The sequence below is a fragment of the Camellia sinensis genome, chromosome 12 (assembly GCF_055761805.1).
Source record: "Camellia sinensis isolate YWXY chromosome 12, ASM5576180v1, whole genome shotgun sequence".
Lineage (NCBI taxonomy): Eukaryota > Viridiplantae > Streptophyta > Magnoliopsida > Ericales > Theaceae > Camellia > Camellia sinensis.
In genome coordinates this window covers 94,598,637-94,624,661 of record NC_138972.1, presented here as the reverse complement: position 1 = coordinate 94,624,661, position 26,025 = coordinate 94,598,637, and the positions used below count along the sequence as shown (strand labels likewise).

Below are 26,025 nucleotides of genomic sequence, written 5' to 3'. Positions count from 1 at the left end.
TTTAACTTTTTAATTTTTTTTATAAAAAAAAATGTAATAATTATGAATTGAATGTAATATTTTATTTATTATAATTAAAATAATATATTTTATTTTTTATAATTATTTTACTCACAAACCATATTGCCAAGCGGCCCCTCAATAAGCTCGCCCACGAAACAGGTAGTTATAAGAAACAAGTATTTGGTATGCCATGTCATGTCGTCATATCGGCCAAAAATTATGGTAATAATATAAGCTTGTTTTTGGGAAGTAAGATAATTTATTTATTTATTTTTAATTTTTTCAGAAAACGTGTTAAAAAAGAAAAAGAAAAAGAGATGATTTGTTTTAAATAAATCAATAAATTAATTTTCATAATGGTCCACAGTTTAACAAATTTTGAATAATATTGATTGTTTTAAATGATCTAAATAAATATATTTTTTTAATTTTTTTATAAAAATAAAAATAAATTATATGATTTAAGAAACATAAAAAATATGCTATTTTAATACACCCAAACAAGCTCTAAAATTAAAAAAAAAAAAAACCAAAATCAAAAAATAGAAAAACAAAAACAAACAAACAAGAAGGAAAGAAAGACAGAGAAGGCAACATAGAGAAGAATTGAGAGAGAGAGAGAGAGACACCGGAGACGGTGGTGGAGGAAGTGCTCGTCGTCATTAGGGTTTGATCCAATGTAGGAAAACCCTAAAGTGTACGAGATTTCGCTCTCTTTCTTGTTTCTCCTCGAATCTCCACAATTTTCTCCATCTGGGTCTTGAATATTTCCTCTTCAAAATCCTCCCATTTCATACCCCATTGTTGAGTGCGTTCAATGTTGCATCTGGGTCCTCCGAGGTTCGTTCAATTTTGCTTTCATTTTCACTTTTTCGATCTCCGAAAACATTTTACATGTTTTTGCCAACTGGGTTTTGTTTTATATTCCAAAGATGAGCTTTTATGGTAATCTCTTCATGTCTGGTATGAAGAGTTAAAGCTAAACCATGGCTGATAATGAGGGAATGCTCTGCATTGCAATTGTTTTTTGCCTCTTGAACCTGGCTTTTAGTGTTACAGACCCTAATGATGCCAAAGTTCTTAGTGATTTCAAAAAAGGGTTGGAAAATCCAGATCTCCTGAAATGGCCAAACAATGGAAATGATCCTTGTGGCCCTCCCACATGGCTTCATGTGTTCTGTTCTAAGGGCAGAGTTACCCAAATTCAGGTTGCCAATTTGGGTCTTAAGGGTACCCTCCCTCAGAACTTTAATCAGCTCACAAAACTCTACAATTTAGGTCTTCAAAAGAACCATTTCTATGGGAAGTTGCCCACTTTCAGTGGATTGTCTGAACTTCAATATGCTTACTTGGATTTCAATGAATTTGATACAATCCCCGCTGATTTCTTCCACGGGCTTAGTAGTGCTCGTGTCCTCGCTTTGGATGATAACCCATTTAATGAAACTAACGGATGGTCTATACCCGATGAATTGGAGGATTCAATTCAGTTAACAAATTTTTCCTGTTCAAGGTGCAATATAGTTGGACCCTTACCAGACTTTTTGGGAAAATTGCCATCTCTGAGTGCATTGAGACTTTCGTATAATAGATTATCCGGTGGGATACCCAAAAGTTTCTATGACTCAATGTTGCAAGTTTTGTGGTTGAATGATCAAGATGGTGGTGGATTGATCGGTACAATTGATGTAATTGGCTCGATGGTCTCTCTCAGGCAAGCTTGGCTTCACGGTAACAGCTTCACGGGTTCAATTCCTGATAATATTGGAGATTTGACTTCTTTGAAAGAACTCAACCTTAACAAAAACGAGCTTGTTGGTTTGATTCCACCGAGCTTGGCCACTATAAATCTGAAGTTACTGAATTTAAACAATAATATGCTAATGGGTTCAATCCCTAAGTTCAAAGCTAATGTTGTAACTTTCTCTTCGAATTCATTTTGCCAATCAACTCCTGGGGCACCATGTTCTCCTCAAGTCAATGCGCTTTTAGATTTTCTTCGTGCTCTGAATTATCCTTCGAATCTTGCTTCTCAGTGGACCGGTAATGACCCGTGTAAAGGACCATGGTTGGGGTTGAGTTGCAATACAAAAGGTGAGGTTACTATTATAAATTTGCAGAAGCAAGGGCTTAATGGTACTCTCAGTCCTTCACTTGCAAACCTACCTTCTCTGATGGAAATTCATCTTGGAGGAAACCATATAAGTGGCACAGTCCCCACAAAATTGTCTGAGTTGAAATCTTTGAGATTGTTGGATATAAGTGGAAACAATTTTCAGCCTCCATTACCCAAATTCCCTAACAGTGTTAAATTCATTACTGATGGTAATCCGCTATTGGTTGCTAATCGGACTAAGGGACCTCCCCGTCCCTCACCAATTAGCACTCCATCAGCTCCTTCACCTGTTAGCGTCCCATCGGCTCCTTCACAATCACCAAATGGCGGCCCATCCCCTCCTTCACAATCACCGTCGCCCAATGCCCCATCAACAAAAGGTTCAAATTCTAGCTCACCTAGTCATATTGAAAAGCAAGTTGATCCAACAAATCATGAAAGGTATAATCTAGTTGTCATTGTAGCAGCCACAATTTCTGTAATGATGATCCTTCTGTTGGTTCTTTTAGCTCTGTTCCTCTTTAAGAAGAAGAAAGACACCATAGCGAAGCCAAGTGCCGTAGTGGTCCACCCTAGAGACCCATCTGATCCTAATAACATTGTTAAGGTTGCAGTCTGTAATAACACCCCCAAAAGTTTAGAATCTGAAAATGGAAGTGGTAGTGGAAGTGAAAATGGTCACATGATCGAGCCTGGAAACCTGGTCATTTCGGTTCAGGTTCTTCGACAGGTGACTGACAATTTTGCACCAGAAAATGAGCTCGGCCGTGGTGGATTTGGTGTTGTTTACAAGGGCATGATCAAAGATGGGACTAAAATAGCAGTTAAAAGAATGGAAGGCGGGGTGATTAGTAGCAACGCTTCTGGAGAATTTCAGGCTGAAATCGCTGTTCTATCTAAGGTCCGACACCGGCATTTGGTGTCTCTTCTAGGCTATTGTATTGAAAGCAATGAGAGGCTCTTGGTTTATGAATATATGCCTCAGGGTGCTCTAAGTAGGCATCTTTTCCAATGGAAGAGCTTGAACTTGGAGCCTCTGTCTTGGACTCGGAGGCTGTATATTGCTTTAGATGTTGCTAGAGGGATGGAGTATCTTCACACACTTGCACATCAGAGCTTCATTCACCGCGACCTTAAATCTTCAAATATTCTTCTGGGTGATGACTTTAGGGCCAAAGTTGCTGATTTTGGGCTAGTGAAACTTGCTCCCGATAGGGAAAAGTCTGTTGCAACTAGGCTTGCGGGAACATTTGGATACCTTGCACCCGAGTATGCTGGTAAGACAGTCTTCTTATTCTGAATTTAATGCAAAATATGGTATAACATTAGGTGTGTGATTTTCAGAGAACATGTTTCCATAATTAATCTCTGCTTTCATTTCAAAACATATATTAATGTAAACATCGAAGAGATTGGTCTCTTGCGTTGCCAAAATTAAAAATTGTGCATCCACACAATACTCTGATAGTAAAGCAAGACATTCTATCTGCCCTAAATTCGGAATGGTTATACCTTGTGGTGTTAGTTGATGTAGAACTTGCACATTGAAAATGCAATAAGTGCAACGTGTTTTAATTATTTTTCTTCCACTTCGTTAATTGATGTGATTAATATGTTTAATTTCATAGTACAACCCACACGGCATAATTTTTCTTCAATTTCATTTATTCAGCCAAAGAACATTCATTAAGAGAATGGATTTACAATCTCACGTTTAACAAGAACACAATAACCAAACCAAACTATGTCTTGTGTCCTATTTAAGTGGGGTTGACTATTTAACAAGAACACGATGTCTTGTAAAAATCTAGCATAACAAAATGCACCTAGATAGCCTCATATGAATTGATCATAGAAATTTCCAACATGAATTCATTGAACATTTGATATTTGAGTGATGTCCTCATTATTAACATGACTCTAAATTCCTAGTTATCTTTATTTTTCCTCTTACAATCATGCTTGTAAATCTCCTAATAATGAAATATCCATTTCAGTGACAGGAAAAATCACAACGAAAGCAGATGTTTTCAGCTTCGGAGTGGTGCTGATGGAAATTTTGACAGGATTAGCGGCACTCGATGAGCATCGTTCTGAAGAGAATCGGTACTTGGCCGAGTGGTTTTGGACAATAAAATCAAACAGCGAGAAGCTATTTGCCGCAATTGACCCGGCTCTTGAAGCGAATGAGGAGATTTTTGATAGCATTTGCATCATAGCTGAACTGGCTGGGCATTGCACAGCTAGAGATCTGAACCATCGGCCTGATATGGGTTATGCGGTGAATGTTCTGGCCCCGCTGGTTGAGAAATGGAAACCATTTGTTGGAGAAAGAGAGGAAGAATATTCTGGCATCGTTTACAATTTACCCCTTCCTGAATTGTTAAAGGGCTGGCAAGAAGCAGAAACAAAAGATTTCACTGGTGATAGTCAAAACGACAGCAAAGGAAGTATTCCAGCGATCCCAACTGGATTTGCAGATTCCTTCGGTTCTGCAAATTGTCGATGATGATTCAAGGTAGTCCTCGCTGCCTTTTCGTTTAATAAGTTGCTGATATTGTTCATATGGGTAACTTTTGTTTCATGCTTTGAGGATAAAACATTGAATAGAAGCTTATAAATTTTCAAGTGCTCAAAAAGCAGTAACACATCGGCTTTGAGCTGTGTGAGTTGTCAAAAATGTAGATATACATAGGGAAAATGGAATTGTTGTTTGTTGGTGCCAATTTTTAATTTGTTATTCCTTGATATAGGTCTGTATGTTGTTCAATAGATTTTGTTAATCTCCTATATCAATTTCATATTGCTGGCTAAAACAAGCAGCTTTTTGTGTTTTATTGTCATAGTAGTTAATAATGTTTTGAATTTTAACCTTAATTTTTTTTTCTTGAAAGGGAACTTCGCTTGTAGGAATGTTATTCTCCACGTTTTAGATCAGGGGAAAGCATTTTGTTTCCTGAGGTAACATTCAACTTTTTGAGTATCAATGTCTAAAAACTAATCAGTGTGTTTGGTTTGAGTTTTTTGGATTAAATTTTTTGAAAACTGAGTTTTTTATTTTTCGTATTTTTTTATTTTTAGTGAATATTTTTAAAATTTTAAACATTTTTTTAATTTTTTAGATGCACCTTACTTAGATGTATCTAAAAAGTAAAAAAATTGTTAAAAAATATTTTTTAAAATTATTAAATACATAAAAATACAAAAAATGTACTGAATTCTCGTTTTTTTTTTTGTATTTTTGGTTTTTAGTGAATTTTTAAAAGGTTTTTTTCACAAATTTTTTACTTTTTAGGTATATTTATGTTAGGTATAACTAAAAATTAAAAAAATTGCTTAAAATATTAAAAAAATTCGTTAAAAACAAAAAAACAGGAAAAATAAGAAAGTAAAATTTTTTGAAAACTGTTTTCAGAAAAACGAAACCAAACAAGCTGATTTTAAGGAAAGGAGCAATATTGTCGTGAATTCAACCTACGACTTTGGTGAGTGTCTTTTTCAAGTTACACCTACTAGCTATTGGGCGTTCGATTTTTGTTATGTTTGTAAGAATTTGTGCTTTTTGTTATGTTTGTAAGAATTGATGCATACATTTTTATAGACCAGGCTGCCACTTGACAATGTGAGTGAGTTTTCACAGAAGGTAATCCTCAGTAGTCAAATAATGAAACCTAAAATGCCTTCAAAAATGATATTTCATTGTCTTTCTAAACTTACACATCCACTCGATTATGGATAATGAATGAATAATATACAATAATATATATTTTTTATATCGTGTGGTAGCTAATGTGATATATATATTTTTTAATTTAGTTTTGAATAGATGTTAGTCTCAAGAATAAATTAAGAAAAACTTAAAAGGACTAAAGTAAAAAAAAAAAATTAATTAGGAAAATGACCAAATATTAGGATGTTCGCAGTTCGGTTTAGGTCGGGAAATTTCTAATCTGCCATTCGTCTGCCAAATTGGCGAATTGAAAAAAATCAATCCGTATCTGTTCGCCTGATTGATCGATGCGGATTGGCGGAGGGATGCGTGTCGATTTGGCGGTTTAAATTTTTATAAATTTTGAACATAATACAACAACTTATTAATATTTTTTTTGGGATAACAATCTAACTCATTATAACCAAAAGATTATTAAGTAAATTGTTAGATACCAATAATAAATACATATAAGAAAATCATGCATTATCAAAATTATTTCATTATTTTTTTATATTCAAAAACTATTTAATTTAATTTTTTTAAAAAATAAAAAAATTAAACTTTGTATTTTCCACACAAAAATACCAAATATTAATACTTGACATTTGATAAAAGAATTTCCAAATTAAAAATACAACAGAATATTTTAATTTTTTTTAAATTAAAAACATAAATAGAATATCTAAATAAATTAAAAATATAAAATTTTACAAATTATGAGGGGTGTTCACGATTTGACGGTTCAGTTGCGGCTTAAAAACGCCAAATCCACTATCCGTCCAAAATTAGGTAAATTGAAAAAAATCAATCTGTAACTATCCACTCGTCATTATATATCCGTCCAAAATGCGACGGATCAGTTCAATTTAATTGATTAAAACAGATCGAAATATCCATCACGCACTAATGTCACATATAAACCAAGCGAAGTATAATTTAACCATTTATTGCATATGCGAAACGGTATGGGGTTTTTAAAAAAATAATAATAATTTGGGTTGTCTCCGGTTTTTCTATCTCAGTAAATAACATCCATGTGGACCAAAAAGAGACATCATAATTCTCAACATATATAAAGGATTAATTTCTCAATTTTATAAATTAAAAAAAGAAGAAGTCAGTTTTGTTTTTTTTTTGTTTTTATATATATATATTTTATATGCAACAAGGTTTATTATTTTGAGAGAAATTCAAACTGATTTTTTTTTATTTATATAAATACACAAACAATTAAGAAATTAACAAATCAAGATTTCTTTTGCAAAAATTAAGAAATTTCTCATATATGTCAAAAAATTTCCATAAAATTTCATATTTAATATATATTTTATTTGATAGATCTTGATAAATAGATTTTAAAATATAAATTTATTTTTTAAAAAATTGGAGCAAGTAACAAAAATTTTAAAATTTAAAACAAAAAACAACCAAATTGATATGTCAACCTGTTCTTAGCACCAAACTCATAATATTTTTAGAATGTTTAGGGAGTCTAAAAGCGGAAAAAATATGAGAGAATTACACTGATATTGTGTCAGTGAAACTTATTTACTCAAAATTAAAAGAAATTATAAACATTAAAAATTATAAACATTAATAATAAAAAAATATAATATTAAGTATTTTTGACTTTGATATTGACTACATTCCTGGTAGTCAAAATTCTATTCATGATTTTTCCACTCGCGAATTTTTATAAGGGGATAAGGCCTCATGCCTACCCCTTATTGCTATTTATAATTTTTTTTATTAATTTAAATTTTTTTTCCACTAACCCAACTATTAGGTAATTGTTCTAAAAAATATTAAGTATAACAGTAATATCATTTTCTGTTGTGTTATCAATCAATAAAAACTAATAAAGGGACTAAATCAATGAATCTTTTCATTCTTTAACTCAACATTATTGTTAATTTTTACTGCAAATCAAGATTACTTATTAAATAATGATATGGTCACTTGATATCACTACTCCACCCACCATTTACTCCTAAAAGTGTGATTTACGGTAATTAATGGTTTAAACATTATAAGGCAAAACAGAAAACAACCAATAATTGAGTTTGTTCATTGTAATTCAACCAATTAAAAAGTTGAGAATTTAATTTCAAGGGCAAATTACATATACCCGTGAGTTTTAGCAAAATTATAGATATCCCTGAGATTTGAGAAATTACAGATACCTCCTGAAGATACTATTTACATAACAAATTAGGGGACAATTTGTTATGAAAATATAAATCTCAGCAGGTATCTATAATTTTTGAAACCTCCAGAGAAGTATATGTAATTTCGGAAATGCCTGGTAGCTCGAAGCTACCAGGCTCGAAATGGCTCGAGAGGGAGAGGGAGAGAAAGAGAGGGAGAGGAGAAAGAGAAGGGAGGGAGAGGAAGGTCGGCGTCGTCGCAGCCCCCCCGCCCCGCCGTCGTCGCAGCCTCGCCCCGCCATCGTCGCAGCTCCGGCCGCTGCTGCTGCTTCCTCCTCCGTCGCAGCCCCGCCTCCGTCGCAGCCCAGCCTCCCCTCCTCCTCAAACCGGGTTTTTATGGCCCCCTCCCCTCCCCTCCCTCCTCCTCCTCCTCCTCCTCCTCCTCCTCCCCTTCCTCCTCCCTTCTTCTTCTTCTTCTTCTTCTTCTTCTTCTTCTTCTGCAAAACCAGGAAAAAAAAAAAAAAAAAAAAAAATACAAAATCGACACCAAAACGACGTCGTTTTGGTGTCGAGCCGCGATTCGAGCCGCGGCATTCGAGCTACGTAGCATGATCGATGTAATTTGCCCTAATTTCAAACTCTCAATAACTTATTGAAACTCCCTCCAAAAACCGTTAATTGAAACAATGAGCATTCCCGCCTACACCGCCTCCCCAACCACACACCTCTCTCCTCCTCCTCCGCCGCCACCGCTGCCAGCAGCACCATCCCTACACCCCAACACAACCCCCAACCTCTTTCTCTCCAACAAAAAGTTCCCAAATCACCGACTCCCCTTGAGACAAACCAACAACAAACCCATTTCTGATCCCACAGTCTCATGGACCTACTCAATTTCTCGTCACTCTCGCAACGGCCGACTAGCAGAGGCCGCTGCAGAGTTCACCCGCATGAGGGTCTCCGGCGTCGATCCCAATCACATCACTTTCATGACCCTTCTCTCTGCTTGCGCCGATTTTCCTTCTCGAAGTCTCTGTTTCGGGAAATCTGTTCATGGTTATGTTCGTAAATTGGGTTTGGATCGAAACAATGTCAAGGTGGGTACGGCTGTTGTTGATATGTACTCCAAATGCGGCCTCGTAGATCTCGCCAGGTTAAGTTTTGATGAGATGGGTGTGAAGAATAGAGTGTCTTGGAATACGATGATTGATGGGTATATGAGGAATGGTCGAATAGAGGATGCAATTGAGGTGTTCGATGAAATGCCGGAGAGAGACGCAGTGTCGTGGACGGCTTTGGTTGGTGGGTTTGTCAAGAAAGGTCACTTTGAGCAAGCTTTGGAGTGGTTTCTTGAAATGCAGCTCTCTGGGGTTGAACCCGATTATGTGATGATCATTGCTGTACTATCCTCTTGTGCCAATTTGGGGGCATTTGGGTTAGGTTTATGGGTACATCGACTTGTTTTGAGTACGAAAATTATGGACAATGTTCGGATAAACAACTCGTTGATAGACATGTACGCGCGGTGTGGATGTATTGAATTTTCTCGTCAAGTGTTCAAGAAAATGAAGATACGAACTGTGGTTTCGTGGAACTCAATCATTGTGGGGTTTGCAATGAATGGGAATGCAGAGGAGGCTCTTGAATTCTTCAAATTGATGCAAATTGAAGGGTTCAAGCCAGACATGGTGAGTTTTACTGGTGCTCTCGCTGCTTGTAGCCACGCTGGCTTAGTTGATGAGGGGTTAATGCTCTTCAATGTCATTAAGAGTGTTCATAGAATATCACCTAGAATTGAACATTATGGGTGCGTTGTGGATCTTTATAGCCGCGCAGGGAGATTGGAAGAAGCATTGAATGTCATAGAAAACATGCCCATGAAACCAAATGAGGTTGTGTTGGGGTCTTTGTTGGCCGCATGTAGGACTCATGGGAATGTCAACTTAGCAGAAAGATTAATGAATCATCTTCTTGAATTGGACCCTAGCAGTGATTCTAATTATGTGCTTCTTTCAAATATATATGCAGCAGTTGGAAGTTGGGATGGGGCGAACATCATGAGGAAGAAAATGAAGGATTTTGGTGTACAGAAGAAACCAGGAATCAGTTCCATAGAAATAGATTGCGATGTTCATGAATTCGTGGCTGGTGATAGATCTCATGTCGACACAGAACATATTTATGCGATGTTGGAGTGTATGCAACTTGAGCTGAGGACATCTGGGTATGTTCCTGAATCTAATGTAGGGGATTTATGTGAATATGATTGAAACTTTTCAGTTCTAAAATATGTGTAGATTTAAATTGTTGTATGAAATGTAATTTTTCTAGTCTAAATTCAATATCAATTAATCTTACTCAAGTTTTTGAAAGTGAATGCAGTGGGAATTGGAAACAAAAGAATTAAGAAAGGTAAGAAAATTTTGGAAACAAAAACTAGAACTTACATAAATGTTAAATGCATGATCAATAATTAGACGTTTGAATATTTTAACTAGGTTTAAAGGCTTAGTAAAGGATGAAAAAAAAAATATGAATCCCAATGCATAAATAAATAATTACAAAGCACCACATAAACTTCTCTCAAGAACAAATAATTTCTGTGGTTTAAAAATTATTCATCTATGATGTATTTTACAAGTAAAATTTTATCTCACGGATGGAAATACAATAAAATAAAATGATTCAACAATCATATTATAAATTACTAATATATAAATTCTCGTATAGTTCCAAACTGGGAGAGACATATCCCAACCAAATATATGCCGCATAAAACCATTAAAAATGATTTTACTAGCTAATGCTCTGATGATATTTTTAATAAATTAAAAATGATGATTATTATTTCTTATTAGAGTGTGTGAAATAAAAAAATGTATAATCATTTAAAAATTTGTTAACTTATAATATTAGAAAACTAATTAATAATCTGTATAATAAAATAAAACCATGCAAGATAACATTAATAATAGTACAAAAAAAGTGTTGAAATAAACTAATTGAGGTTTTGTTTTAAAATCACCACTTAAAAATCGTGTTTTAAAGTTATATTTAAAAAGAAAAAAAAGAGTCATGGTTGCATCATCCTATAGGGGCTCTTTTCATCATGATTTTAGATGAGTACAAATCTGGAATATTAGATCAAGGTTTGTTATTGCAGGAGCAGTGCATATCTGGATTCCTATCCATAATGAACAGTGGCATGAAAAAGTCAGACTGTGACAGTCCTGTGTTTAAACCCCAAACCATCACATCTTTTTTACATTGATGTTACCTTTAATCATCAACTTCACTTTTCCAACTTGCATCATATAAAACCTGCTTTAATTTCTCATTCAGAAATATAGTACAGAGTGATCCATTGACAAAAACAGTGCACTTGAGCACATGCATAATAGATATTGATATACGTACACATTCAAAAGTGAGAAAAGAAAGGATAGTTAAAGCACTCTCCATGAGTGGACAAAAAGGATGTAGTACTACTACCATCTCTGAGTTACATTACATGATGATCTAAGAACTGTAGCCAAATAGAGACTATATATATATATATGTTTTGTTAAGTGGAAAAAAAGACACCAAAGAGGAGTTGGAAATTGCATGCATTTAGGTAGAGCTAGGTGGGACCATTTTCATGGAATGGTGGGCTTCTTTGGGCTGCCACCATTATGGTGCAATGGGTCTGGACCCGATGGAACCTTCCTCAATTCCCACCCCTCCTCCATGCTTTCTTCACCACCATACCCATTTCTGTTTTTTGATGATCCATGGACATTTGTAGGACTACTCTTGAACAGAACCTGCACAGAATAACAGACACAAATCACTCTTGAAATTAAAAACTATCATGCAACATATACATTGCATATCTATATGTGTGTGGGTGTGTTTCTAAGCTCATTTACATTTACATGAAAATAGATTTAAATCAGAACCTTTCTGTTGTCAATCTCTTGGGCAGCTGCTTTCACGTAAAAGCATCCGTGGCCACTGTTGCACCCTGGGAAAAAAAAATAAAAATAAAAATAAAAATAACAGGTAAAATACATACGAAGTTTTTTTTTTTTTTTTTTTCTCCCATTGATAAGACTTTCAATGATGTAAGCACACATAAAAGGTTGAATACATACAAAAATAAATAAAGAAAAACAGAAAGAAACAAAAAAGAACTATAATAACATATTAGAAACTAAATACAAAATCGATACAGAAAACAAATGTATATGGATGGACACAAATTTTGCATGATTTGTTGGTGTGGTCTATTACTCTGTTTTTCTCCAAATTTGTGTTTAGTTGAAGTATTGAGAGAGAGAGAGAGAGAGAGAGAGAGAGAGAGAGAGAGAGAGAGAGAGAGAGAGGACCAGAAGCTTGTTGAATGAGGACCATGCAGAAGAGAACCATGAGGAAAAAAGGGACAAGCTTAGGTGTACAGGCCATGTGAAAGAAGCAAGCTACCGTACAGTTTTGCAGGGCTTAGCAAAGGGAATAGAAGTTGGGGGGCAAAAGTCTTGTAGATAAATAGTGTAGTGGGAGGAGGAGGCAAGAGTTGAATACTGGGAAGCCTGTGGAGGACCCAATTTATAGAAGGATTTTGAAATGGTAAAAAATGATTACCTGTGCAGCCATTTCAGGTGAGAGTTTTGCACGTATATCATGATAGGATTGTTGAGGAAGTGAGTTTGGATGGGTTTGGGATTAAAATAATCATAAAAAATAAAATAAGTTTTTTAGATTTAATTTATATTTAAGGTTGGTTTGGAGTGTATTAAAAAAATGTATTTTTTGTCTTTTTACGAAAAAATGTGCAGAAAAGTAGAGAGGTGATGTGATGAAAAAAAGATAAAAAGATAAAAAGATAGATTATATAGTAGATGACAAACAAGGCTTTATTATATTTTTTCTTTTATAAAAAAGTCAAATGCCCTTTATAAATTAGACTTTTTTATTTCAGGTTAAAATAGTAAAAAAAAAATCAAAAAATCAACTTATTTCCCAAATCCAGCCTATATATTAGATAAAATAGATAGTGGTATATTATGGGTGTGTTTGGAAAGAAGGTTGGGTAAAAATAGCCGATTAAAAAATAAAACTGTCTAAAGTAGGTAATAAGATGAAATGTCACATTTAATTCATAATCATTTCATTTTTTCTTTTATAATTTTCAAATTAAGGCATCGTTTGACAAGTTAACATTTTAGCCAAATAGCTAAAAAGTTATTAAAAAAGCGAAAAAGCCTATAACCTATGCCAAAAAGTAAATTTTTTTTTTTTTACTTTTTACACATCTTTTCATAAAAAGTTAAAAAATCATCCCAAACATATTATTTTTTTTATCTGATATTTTAACTAAAAAGTTACTAAAATAGCATATTTCCAAACGAGATTTAACTATAAAAAAAAACTAATTAATTTTTCAAACACAATTATTTTAACCAAGTTAAAATAATCATAGAAAAAAAAAGAATCAATTAAACTAGCCAATTTTTCAAGCAAGCCTAATATGATTACACTTGTGCCATATTTTCATAAAAATCTTTCACAAAAGTGCTTCTTCATAAATTCTGATTAACAAAAGTCTATTCACTTATATTGTAGCATTAAATTCTGACTAAGAGTTATTTTGGAAAATTGATTAAAAGTTAATTTTTTAATTTTTTTTTTGAAAAATACGTGTAAAAAAATAGAGTGATGTTGTGACTCAAAATAGGTTAAATGTTAACTTTTAACTTTTAGCCAAGTTTCTAAATTGAGCCTAAATTTTTATCAATTAGAATTTATGAAAAAGTGATTTTTGTAAGAAATTTTTGTGACGATGAATTATTTTTCAATATAATTAATAAGAATTGTGATAATATAAGTTTTAAAATAAAGAAAAGTAGAAGATAATAAGAGAGATATGATTCTCATCAATGAGACACAAGAGATGACCATTGTCACCGTTGTTCAAGTCACCACAAGATCTGTGACGGCGCTATCTTCTTTAGTTCAGTCACGCCGTCACACCCAACGTCACTTTGTCAGATGGTTTAATCTTATGTTTGTACTAGAAGAGGAAAAGGTCAAATGTAATAATAATAATGAAAAGCTAAGGGTTGTGACGCTTTGATAAGTTTTCAGGACATAAGTCCTGAAGTCTTAGGTTTTATATTTTTTTGGACTAATTCTTAAGAATTTAGTGCAGTGGCCTTAGGACGATCCTTTAATGACTGGACAAACCGTATCTAGGAGTTGGGTGTGGGGTTAAATCTTGGTAATTGCACACTCTGACTTAAATGATGTGTGTGTTGTAGAGTCAGTGTACACATTTGATGTTTGCCTCCCGTCCTACTCTGATTGAATTGACATTAAGTAGTTGATTCCAAAATCGACGAAGAATAGACTTAGGGAGTTTACTTGTTAATCAAAATAATAATAATGATGTACAAATACAAAAAATGATTGGGAGATTACCCTAAAATGAATTTGGAAAATTTACATATGAGAGATATCTTCAAATTTTTTTTTTATAAATACATGATAAATTTTATAATTTTACTTTTTAATATTTATAAAATTTATCATTAATTGAAAAATATTTTTCTAAACATGATGTGAAATTATTCCAAAATTTTTTTGGTGATACAAGACACCACTTGGCGATGTCCCTCACCAATCTTCGAACATCATGTCTTTTTTGTTCCTTCATGTTTCAACACAAAATCATAAATCCTTTCACTGATTACAATACTCTAAGGGCATGTTTGATTGGATGGATTAGAGTATGAGATTGAAATTATTAATCAGTGGGCCCAATTATCCTATGTTTGTTTTAACATTTTCGTTTAGGATTATTAATTTAACAAATTTGTAGGATTATTAGTAATAGGGTAGGGGTGAGCTTATTAATCCAATAGATAATTTATCCTATTAATCTAATTGGATAGTGAATACCACACTAATTTGATAGAATTATTAATACCCCACTATTAGTCTTGTAAATCAAACATGCCCTAAGTATCATTCAAAAATCACCAAATTTCTCATAACCTCTACTAGAAAAATTATAAGATGAGAATGGGTAAAAATTATGCATTATTTCCGCCAAACACTTATGGGTTTGTGTGTTTGATCCATAGTGTTTTATAATTTTTCTGAATTATTCATTTTTTTTATTTTTTTTTGTTACAATATAAGTATATAATTTCTTGTTATTGACTAGGCACAATGTCAATATGATATTTCAAAATAATTTAATAACTACCCATTGATGATGGTAAATTATTTAGTGCCTGCATGTAGTATCTCAACTTAATTTATATTAGTTTAAAAGGTATAACTTATTCTTTTCTATAATAAGTGCACTTTTTAATAAATAATTTAATAACTTATTCCTTAATTTTTAGAAGCCAATATGACAAGTGTCATGAGAAAAATGGTATGGAGTATCATTTGAACACTACCAAAAAATTCTTTCCGATCAATCACAAATAATTATATTTTTGTCTTACTATCTTTTAAATTTCAATACTTTCGTGTTACTTTAATTGCTTTGCAACCGGCATGACTAATCTAAGTAGTTTTTTTCCCTATTTTTTTTTCTACATTTTTTTTTTTTTGGGAGTTGCTACATGAGAATAGGTGCTTTTTTTCTTTTTTTTTTTTGAATATTTTGGCCAAATAAGGTGCAATTATTCTCCTCTGGAAAAATTCTTTAAATATATATATGTATATATTTTCAAATAGGATTTATGAAATGACATTGGGGTTGGTTTTATAGTTAATAGTCATATTTTAAGGTATAATGACAGGTATGCGAGAGATTTAAACTAATAGAACATCGACAAATCATTTCAATTGTAGAGGTGTTTTGGTAATTCAGTAAAAAGTCAATTTTTAACTTTTTATTTATTTTGAGTTACATCATTTTTCATATTTTTTATTTATAAAAAGATAAGATAAACTAAAAAAATTAAAAAATTAACTTTTTATTGACTTCTGGTAATCTAACTATAATGAGATAGCAACATTATTTTTAAAATAAATAAAAAATTATGAGACTGGTAACAGTACTAACGGTGTCTTATAGATGACGTGATCAAAGGGTAGCAAACGTACCCCGTTAAAAAAAATCTACACAACTCGGAGTTTTCGTTATGCAAAGTGTCCACTTTTGATTCCCATTCTGGTACACTGCTCCTCTGCGAATCTGTCTATCTATCCCTCAACTTTGTGTCACACTTTTTAAGATTTTGCCAATTATGTTTTATTTTAGATACAGATTCGTTTTACATCACAAAAAAAAACAAAATAAAAACTAACATACGAAAGTGATAGAGAAGTACAAATGTTTAAGCCCCGTTTGATTTTTCTCTGGGCTAAAAAATTATAAAAGAATAAAAAAATTAAAAAAAGTCAAAAATCATAAAAAGAAAAAAAAAATTGCCATTTTAAAGTCAAAAAGTCAAACAAATAAAAAATTTCTATACTAAAAAAGTTTAAAAAAATTAAAAAACTAATTAAAAAAATCATTATCAAACGATTCCTAAATAAAACTTTTTATAGTTTACAGTGAGAAAAGCAGAAGAAACAAACGAATCGTAATGAGAAAAGACAAAATAAAACTCTAAAACATTTTCCACTAACATATTCTCTAACCTCACTCCTAACTTCTGCTAGCCTACGCCCCAGAGTTGTACTTCACTAGTGAGCGCTGTAGTTGGTTTGCATTAGGGAAAATTTTAAGTCTATCCTCCTAGGTTGGTTTTTTTGTTTTTTTTAAGTTTTTGATTATTTTAATTTAGGATTAAAAAGTTTTATTTGAGAAGAATTTTTTATTTTTTAATTTTTTTTAATTTTTTTGTGAGAGAAATAATATAATGATTATAGATTGGATGTGATATTTTATCTTATTAGATTAAAAAGTCTATTTTATTTTTTTGTGACTATTTTAGTCAAAAAAATCCAAACCCTCCCTTTCCAAACGAGCCCTTAGAGTTGGGATTAAGTTGAAATGGAGGTGAGACTCACTATAACTTTGTTTGGAAAAAAATGTTAGGTTGGGTTTGGGGTTATTTTAATCACAAAAAAATAAAATAAATTTTTTAGCTTAATAAGATAAATCATCACATTCAACTTATAATCCTTACATTATTTCTCTCACAAAAAATTAAAAAAATTAAAAAGTCCTTCCCAAACGAGACTTTTTATCCGCAGGCTAAAATAGCCAAAAAGCTAAAAAACCAACCCTATATGTTATATTTATTTTGAGAGATGCATAGGAGATTTTTAATCCCTTAGAATTTGGATGGGCCTTGGGGAGGAGATTGGATGGAGACTTGGGACTTAATATTAGAAAAATAATCAGTCAGACTATTTTTTTTTTTAATTTTATTTATTTATTTATTACATGTTGGGTATTTTTTTTTGAACATTAATTTTTAATTTTATTTATTTTTTGTATTTTTTGTTAAGTAAAAATCATAGTTTTAATTATTTTAATTTTTTTTTTTTACATGTTGAGCATTTTTTTTCGAACATTAAGGTTTAATTTTTTTTATTTTTTATTTGCTTTATTATTTTATATTTATTTATATAAAAATAATTTAACAATCTCTACACCAATAATTATCATCAAAACAAAAATAATTTTACTTAATCCCCTCATTAAGAGCATCCCCAACAATCCCCCTAAACACACCCCTTACCTGTTCTAAGGGGTTGAAATCACTTAATACACCTCCAGCTGCTCCCCTAAATAATTCCCTAAATTAGTTTTTACTACAGTGACTCCCTATTTGTAAGGAGTCACTGTAACTCCTTTATATTTGATAAATTCTTATTTTATTTCGTTGAAGGCATGAAGGGAAAGTCCTGTGGATATCCCCTGGACATCCCCCGGATATCTTGTGAGAGTCTTGGAGCTAAAGAGAAAAAATGTCCAAAATTAGCTTGATCGATCGACTGCCCCTGTTTGTTTTCCTTTACTGCTTCCTGTTATGTTGTTGCATGTTGTGCTGTTGCATTTGCTTTTATTAATTTATTATTAAAAAAATATTTAAATTTAAAAGTAATTAAAATTATTATTTTAATAGCATAAAGAAAGAATAGAGAGTTTGATAGGAAAAGTAAATGAAAAAGTGATTCTTAAAATACGGAATGAATTTTTTAATAATATTTTAGGGTAAAATTTAAGTAAACTGCTAGGGATGCTCTAACAATCTCCTCACTATTAATCCTCTTACTATGAATCTCCTCCATTCTATATCTGAAAACAAACGAGGCCTTAAGGTTTTGTTTAATTGAAGAATTTAATGAAAAAAATGAAAAAGAAAATAGAAAAAAAAAATTAATAGGATTCGAAATTCAAATTATGCTTGATTAGTTGAGAAATGAGAAAAAAAAATCTAAATGAAATAAAAAAAAAAAGACAAAAAAGTGAGATTGTATTTTCATCTCACTTTCTTTTCTCTTGTGTTTTTCATTATAACCAAACATAAAGTGGAATTACATTTTCTTTTTTTTTTTTTATTTCTCTTATCAAATTTTTCAACCAAATACAATCTTAAGTGGCATTTAATTGATAAAAGGGAAAGGATTCCAGATATGGGCTATAGGGGGCTGTTTAGGCTAGTGAGGCTCACTACAGGTCTCATTTCGATGATTTGAATTGTTTATTTTATTGAGCATTTTGTGTATTTTATGTGCACAAAAAATTAGGTCAATTTGATAATTGAAACTTGTTCAATTTAATATTTTTGTCTTCAAAAAACCATATGGTTCATTTTTTAACATAATTTTCATCTATTTTTTCCCGCTGTATTTGGTTAGAAAATTTGGGGAGGAAGTTAGAAATGAAAAGGAAAAAAGTGTGTAAAACTAGGTGAAATATAGTTATATTTTATTCACATTTCACTTATTTTTCTCTTTCCCTTTTCAAATTCATTCTCAAATCCCCAAACCAAATACAGCGTTAGCAAAAAAATGATAAACTGAAAAAGTTACAGTTATCAGATCAAAATAATTTTTTTTGTGAATGAAATACATGAAATGTTTAACAAAATGAACGGTTTAGATTATCGAAACAAGAATCATTGTGAGCCCACAGTCCCAAACAACTCCCTCCAATCCAAATTTTAAACCGAAGGAAATCATCTTCCTTGATTAAAATAGTAAAACTAAAACTCAATACTTTTGTATTGATTTTTTAGAAGATAAGTGAATAAAATGCGGATAGTTTGAAGTAATACTCTAGGATCACAAAATTATCACTTAAACGTTAGGTATCTCTTGTGAATTTGTTAAACTTCATTTTTTTATCCCGTTATAACTTATTTAACGGAAAAAAAGAAGAAGAAAAGTTAACAATTATTATTATTATTGATGTTTTTGTTGTATTTTTTTCTCTAGCATATAGGTTGTGTGTTAATGTCATACATTAATACGTGTTAATTGTAGAGATGGTTTTACCAAAGAGGGAGAGGGATCGAGAAAGAGAGTGAAAAAACAGACGAGGGAAGAGTAAAGGTAGTGCTTGGTAGAGTTTTGAAATTATGATTTGAGTGTGAAAAATTTGTTTGCTTAAGAGTTTTGAATTGAGTTTGATATTTTTAATGTAACATATGATATTTGATTTAAAAACTTTCAACTCATAACCAAACACACAACTCAAAATTTTAATCAAAACTCATGAAAAAAAATTAAAAATTTCTGAAAATATTTTTTATTTAAAATATAAAAATAACAAGTCCAAAAAAAATTATATATATATTTTGGTCAACAGGCCGAACGTCCAGGAGGACATCCGGAAGGATGACCAAGTAGACGTGTTTTAAAAAGTGAATATAAAATTAATGTTTGAAAATCGTAACCAAATGCAATACTCGAATAAAGGTGTGGAATTAAACTTTCAAAACTCCACGGAACACAATTTTCCACAGACAACATAATGTGTGAATAATATACATTATTTAATTGGTTTAAAATTTTAATTTCAAACAAAAAATAATTTGTATTAACCCCAGCTAGTCTTGTGGTTTCATATTTCAACTGACTTATTAGATATAAAAAAAATAAGGGAGCAGCTTTCCTCCAATCCAAGATCGGAGTGGATAGTGTTGTTCGGCTATAGAGGTTCATCACGGGTCCCGTTTTGATAATATGAACCGTCAATGTGTAGAACTCGTCGAGTACTATATGTGTGTAAAAAGTCACGTTGATCAGATATCGATAGTTATGTGATCAAATCCGTTTTGTATAAAAAAAAGATAATGAACAAATAACGGTCGACAAAAAACTGATCCGATGATATAGCTATCGATATACGATCAATGTGATTATTTACAGCCATATAATACTCGACGAGTTTTACACATTGAACGGTTCGGATTATCAAAACAGGATCCGTGATGGGCCTCCATGAGCCGAACAGTACTGTCCAGTCTGATTTTAGACTGGAGGCAAGCTGCTTCCAAAAATAAAATTGAAATTTTGTTTTGAAAATGTGACTTTAAAATTGAAGTAATAACTTGAGTTTAAAAAATAAATTTAAAATTGTTTGTATTTACAAATTTGATTCAAAATTATTTGTTAAAAAATAATTGGGATAAATGAGCACTGCACTGGGTTGTGTCTGTGTGAAGATGGAGAAGTTGTTGGTTGTTCAGGGACAGAATCACATAAAATTTTATATGTATTTTTTTTTTATCATAAAAAATCCTCTCACTCTCCCGCAGGTTTAGGGCAGCGGCTCTTGCAGAGATCACCAAAATGTTCTGTTATTCGTTCCGAATAAGAAGACTATAACCTAAGAACTTGCCCTGACCTTCCAAGACAAGCTCTACTTAAGTCAAGACTCGCTCAGCGGGAGAGTATTGGGCCCACACCAAGTGTTGTGGTAGCAATAATTTGAGACCAACCTCATAACCAACTGCGCTACGCCCAAAAAATTGGGCCAAAGGGTTTTGAATTTGAGACCTTAGGTCTTAACCCTCGTACCTTTACTGAGTTGTCAAACAACCTTGGGTTATATGTATTGTGATTTGGGTTGGGGTGGGGCGGGGCGGGGTGGGGTGGGGTGGGGTGGAGGGCAATATGAGTTACAATTTTATATTAAAGGGTTGTTTGAAAAATGTTAGATTATGTTAGGTTTTATTCTTGGCAATTTCGTTTGACAAAACTCCTTTCAGTTGTATTTATTTTCGCACTTTTATTTCAGTGAGGCTATGAGTGTTTAGATGCGAATCCAACCCGAATTGTGCCTTTCAGAGAAGTCTGTGATGCTAATACTTTCAAGATTGCCACTTCACTGATTATGACGGGGATCGAGCTGCCTGGTCAGCTCGCGGGGGTCGAGAGGGCAGCGCCCCTTGGCGGGTCCGGGGCAGCGCCACAGCGAGATCGAGGGGCAGCGCCCCCGAAGCAAAATGCAAAAATGCATTCCAAGTTGCCTGTCCGCTTGAGCGGACATTACCCCGCTCGAGTGGAGAATCCTTGGTTCCAGAAGTTTTGGTCGCCTGTAAAAGTACTGAGCTGTGTGATTTCGCACTCGAGTAAGTTCTCTAGCGCTCGAGCGGACCTCTGTTATATCACGCGCATATTTTGCTGAAGTCGCTCGAGCGGGCTGTTGGGCGCTCGAGCAGAGATCGCGGGACAGATTCTATAAATTTGCGTGTTGGGTCAGATTTTAGGATTACTACTCCAAATCTTCTTTTTGGGTTCTAGAGTTTATATTTGGGGATACTTTGTGAGTTTTTTTTGATGTTTTGATTGAGTATTCAACTCATGTTTTAAAGAGTATACATCAAAGGTCTTGTTTGTTCTACAAAAGAGAGAGTTGTTCTTCGGTGGATTCTGAAGAATTCGAGCCTGAAGCTTTGGTAGATTCCGGGGTGGCTCATCGTAAAGACAATTCCGAGGTGAAGACGGGTTGGAACAGACACATAGAGGTTGGTTCAATTAGGCGTGGATTCGCTAGGTAATTGAGAGTATACCTGTATAATTCCTTTAAATCTTCTTAGTGGATTGTTTTATGGCTGTTGCCCGTGATTTTTTAATCACAGTTGGAGGTGTCCAATTGTGATTTTTCCACGTTAAAATCGTTGTGTTGATTTGTTTTGTTTGTTTGATTGGGATTGTTATATACTGCTTAAAATTGTTACATAATTACAAATCAATATCTAGAGGGGATTTCTAGATTTTTCAATTGGTATCAGAGCAGGTCGTTCTATTTTTTTTAAAAAAAATTCTTTTAGAACGAGATCTTGTTTGATTTATGATAATGGATACAATTCGTGAAGGAAATTCTATGGTTCGACCACCCCTACTTGACGGATCCAATTATTCTGTTTGGAAAGCTCGGATGAGATCGTTTTTAAAATTTATTGATGAAAAAGTTTGGCAATCTGTCATATATGGGTGGACTGAACCAACGATTACCATTCATGGAGTAACTTTCCCCAAACCAATTGATAAGTGGGACACAACTGATTACCAAAATAGTAGCTGGAATAGTAAAGCTATAATTCTCTCTTTTGCGCTGTCACACCTGAAGAGTTTAGTCGTATTTGTAATTGTGAAGTCGCAAAAGAGGCTTGGGATATCTTACAAACTATTCATGAGGGCACTCATTCGGTTAAACGCTCAAAACTTCAAAGGCTCACGTCTAGTTTCGAAAACCTTTCAATGAAAGATAGTGAGACCTTTGATGAATTTTATGCGAAGTTGAGTGACATTGTAAATTTCAGCTTCAATTTAGGTGAAAAAATACCAGAATCCAAAGTTGTGGGAAAAATTTTGAGATCCTTACCCGATCGGTTCTAACCAAAAGTTACGGCTATTGAGGAGGGTCAAGATGTTGACAACCTCAAGCTGGATCAGTTGGTTGGAAATCTCCAAACTTATGAGGCACACAGGAATTTCAAAAAGAAACAAAAAGATATTGCGTTTAGTAGTGCTCATAAAGTTAGAGAGGATTTTGAAGAGGATTATGAGATAGATTCTAAGATTACGACTGCTTTTGTTAAACAATTTAAAAAATCTTTTTTGAAAAAGAATCCTAATCTTTTGGAATCTACTCATACTCATAAATCTAAAGGCAAAGATAAATTCAAAATTAATTCTATAGCCAAGAAGGAGAAAGGAAAGATATAAGGGAACTCCGAAAAGACTCCAATGCTATGAATGCCAAGGATTTGGCCATTTTGCTCAAGAATGCCCCACTCGTTTGAAGAAGAAGAAATCCCTTGCCATCACTTGGGATGATGAATCTGAATCTGATGAAGATGAAAGTGACAATGAAGATCAAGGCGAAGAGGGACATAAACAATTTCTTGCTTTCATGGTGGATTCCGAAGCTGAAGGACAAACAAATTCTCCAAAGAGGTCAGTTGAGAATATCACTGATGATGAATCCTCGGAGAGTGATCATGAAGAGTTTGAGCAAGCTTATGAAAAGTTGTATAAGGAGTCTCTTAACTTATTCAAATTGAATGACAAACTCACAAAGAAACTCAAAGCATGTGAAAGTGAGAATGTCAAACTTAAGGAGGAGATTTCCGAGGCCAGGATTAATGTCATCAAGGTAGCTGATGATCAACAAGTTCTTTGTGCAAAACTGTTGACTTGTGAGACAGAGAGGAATGAGCTACTGCAAACCCATGCCATGTATGAAGAAAAGATTGAATCTCTCAAGATGTCACAAGTTCCTTTGGAAGAACTAATGATCAAGAAAGAGAAAGAACTCAAGTGTGCCATGGTTACCATTGGTCTTTGGAACAAAGGATCAAAGACTTTGGACAATATCATTGGGTCTCAACAAATATGTTCTGACAAGAGTGACATTGGCTTTTGTGGTAAGAAAGAGCAAAAATAGAGTACTTCCACATCTCATGATACAAGAACTCAAGGAAAGAGAGAACAAAAAATTCAACGTAAGGATGGACTTCTCAAACTTCCTAGAGTTGGTAAGGTAAAAGAAAAGAAGGTACACTCTGTTTTTATTTGTCATCATTGTGGTGTGCATGGTCATATTCGCCCTTATTGTTATAAGTTGCATAGGAGAGTGTATTTGCCTAGACCTAGGAATAGGAAGTTGGAAACCATGTCGAGACGGGTTCCTATTGCAGGGAAAAGGAACCACAACGTCAAGACACCACTCAAGAACCGTAATTCTCACAATTTTGTTCGTACTAAAGCGGTTTGGGTGAGAAAACTTGACTTGTGTTAATTTTTTATTTGTTTTAGTTTTTGGGTTTCTGTGTGTTTTTTTTTTTGAGAAAAAAAAAAATGTGTGCATGTTCGGTTTTTGTCTTGCTTTATTTTTTGAAAAAAAAAAACACCAAAAAGATTTTTTTAGTATGGTTTTGCAAGCTTGAAATTTTTGAGTGGTCCTTGGTGCATATTGGAATTGATGAGAATATCCATTACATGTTAATATATGTGTGCTTTCTATGGTCATTACTCGTTTTGGAGTGTGTGTTTTTTGATTAGTATGTCTCATTCTGTACACACTCTTGGATTAGTAAATTTTGGAGTCTTCCGCCTTAGTGATTATTTTTTTTATGGACTTCTGTCATTGATCTTTTGCGTTTTTAGAGGAATTGACCTATACTAGCATATCATAGGTGATGTTGAGTCTCTTAACCACCTACCATCTTTTTGCACGTCCACGGCTTTCCCCTCGATTCTTTGTAGTCCAGCCATGAGGAAAAGGCTACCTCAGAGTCACCAACCAGGCCATCCTTATTATATCCATACTTCTCTGGTTCGGTTTCCAAACTCTTGAGTGTGTCAGCCGCCAATGATTGTGCAAAAGAAAAAGAAAAAGAAAAAAATATATATGCAAAAGAAAGAAAAAAAAATGTGCATAAGAAATAAAGAAAAAAAAGAAAAGATTCATTGATTGAGGGGGAGCCTCTGCCTTTACTCACCAAATACCCCTTGATTCCTAGTGGTTTGACTTTCCTTTGTTGTGCTTAGATTCTCTTGACGGAGGTCCAACTTTCAGATCACTACTAGGATTGAATCTAGTGTTTGTTGAACTCCAAGAGTCACACACACACTTTTATCATGGGATCTATGCTTTTCACATAATGTATCACTTTCTTGCACGAGGAATCTTCTACAGACTATGCACATTGTGTTTACTAGTAATTGTGCTTCTTGGATAATCTTGTGTGTTTTAAGGTACAAATCTGAAATTCCTTGCTTGCTCCACCATATTTTTTTTTCTTTTTTTTTTCTTATTCACTGTTTTCAGTGTCTGTGGTTGCTTTTAGTGAGGGGGAGTTTGGTTCATCTTGATTTGGGTTGGTAAGGGAGTTTGGTTTTTCATTGCAAGAGTTGTTTAGCATGAACACTTTGATATATTTGGTAAGGGAGATTGGCTACATGTTTTGCATGTTGCTTTGCACTGTTTGCCCTTTTTGTATGTTCCTGGTATTCACATCGTCATATCTTTGCTTGGGTTGGTTTATGATCTTGCTTTTGTTGTTTAAGAGTTGTTTTTTCATGAGTCTTAGTTTTCATCTATTCATGTTTTCCATCTCATGTTTCAAGATAATCGTATCATAAGTCTATTGTTTTTTCATATACTCTTGTGGGACTAATAGTTGTTTTGGAGATTGTGGCACTAATAACTGTTTTGTAGATCATGACCTTGAGAAAGAAGTTGTTTTTTGTTGGCTGTAATGGGTTGGGATGTTTAGAATTTTATTTGTTAGGTGTGTTTTGTCACGGCATTGCCAAATGAGGAGATTGTTAGATTTTATTCTTGGCAATTCCGTTCGACAAAACTCCTTTCAGTTGTATTTATTTTCGCACTTTTATTTCAGTGAGGCTATGAGTGTTTAGATGCGAATTCAACCCGAATTGTGCATTTTCAGAGAAGTTTGTGATGCTAATACTTTCAAGATTGCCACTTCACTGATTATGACGGGGATCGAGTTGCCCGGTTAGCTCGCGGGGGTCTAGGGGGCAGCGCCCCTTGGCGGGTCCGGGACTGCGCCACGGCGGGGTCGAGGGGCAGCACCCTCGAAGCAAAATGAAAAAATGCATTCCAAGTT

The 26,025-nt window shown here is 33.5% G+C and overlaps 2 protein-coding genes across 4 annotated transcripts in view; both read left to right on the top strand.

Moving 5' to 3' along the window:
• Window positions 1-541: 541 nt before the first annotated feature.
• Window positions 542-26,025, top strand: part of LOC114287031 (receptor protein kinase TMK1) — a 91,460-nt gene continuing 65,976 nt past the window's right edge. Inside the window, exons 1-3 of one of the 3 annotated variants that reach the window (XM_028230300.2) lie at window positions 602-3,396; window positions 4,117-4,637; window positions 5,014-5,123. In XM_028230300.2, the coding sequence (XP_028086101.2) occupies window positions 990-3,396; window positions 4,117-4,628 (2,919 nt within the window). In that variant the 5' untranslated portion in view covers window positions 602-989 and the 3' untranslated portion in view covers window positions 4,629-4,637; window positions 5,014-5,123. Of the gene's footprint in view, window positions 3,397-4,116; window positions 4,957-5,013; window positions 5,124-26,025 lie in introns of those variants that run through there. The other 2 variants (XM_028230299.2, XM_082899279.1) reach the window with 2 other exon arrangements.
• LOC114287032 (pentatricopeptide repeat-containing protein At1g05750, chloroplastic) lies at window positions 8,625-10,315 on the top strand. Its single transcript, XM_082899280.1, has one exon. The coding sequence runs from the start codon at window positions 8,665-8,667 to the stop codon at window positions 10,246-10,248; it is 1,584 nt and encodes a 527-aa protein (XP_082755406.1). The 5' UTR covers window positions 8,625-8,664; the 3' UTR covers window positions 10,249-10,315.

Excerpts from the sequence above, each read along its gene's own strand:
- LOC114287032 (XM_082899280.1), top strand. The coding sequence starts at position 8,665 with ATGAGCATTCCCGCCTACACCGCCTCCCCAACCACACACCTCTCTCCT.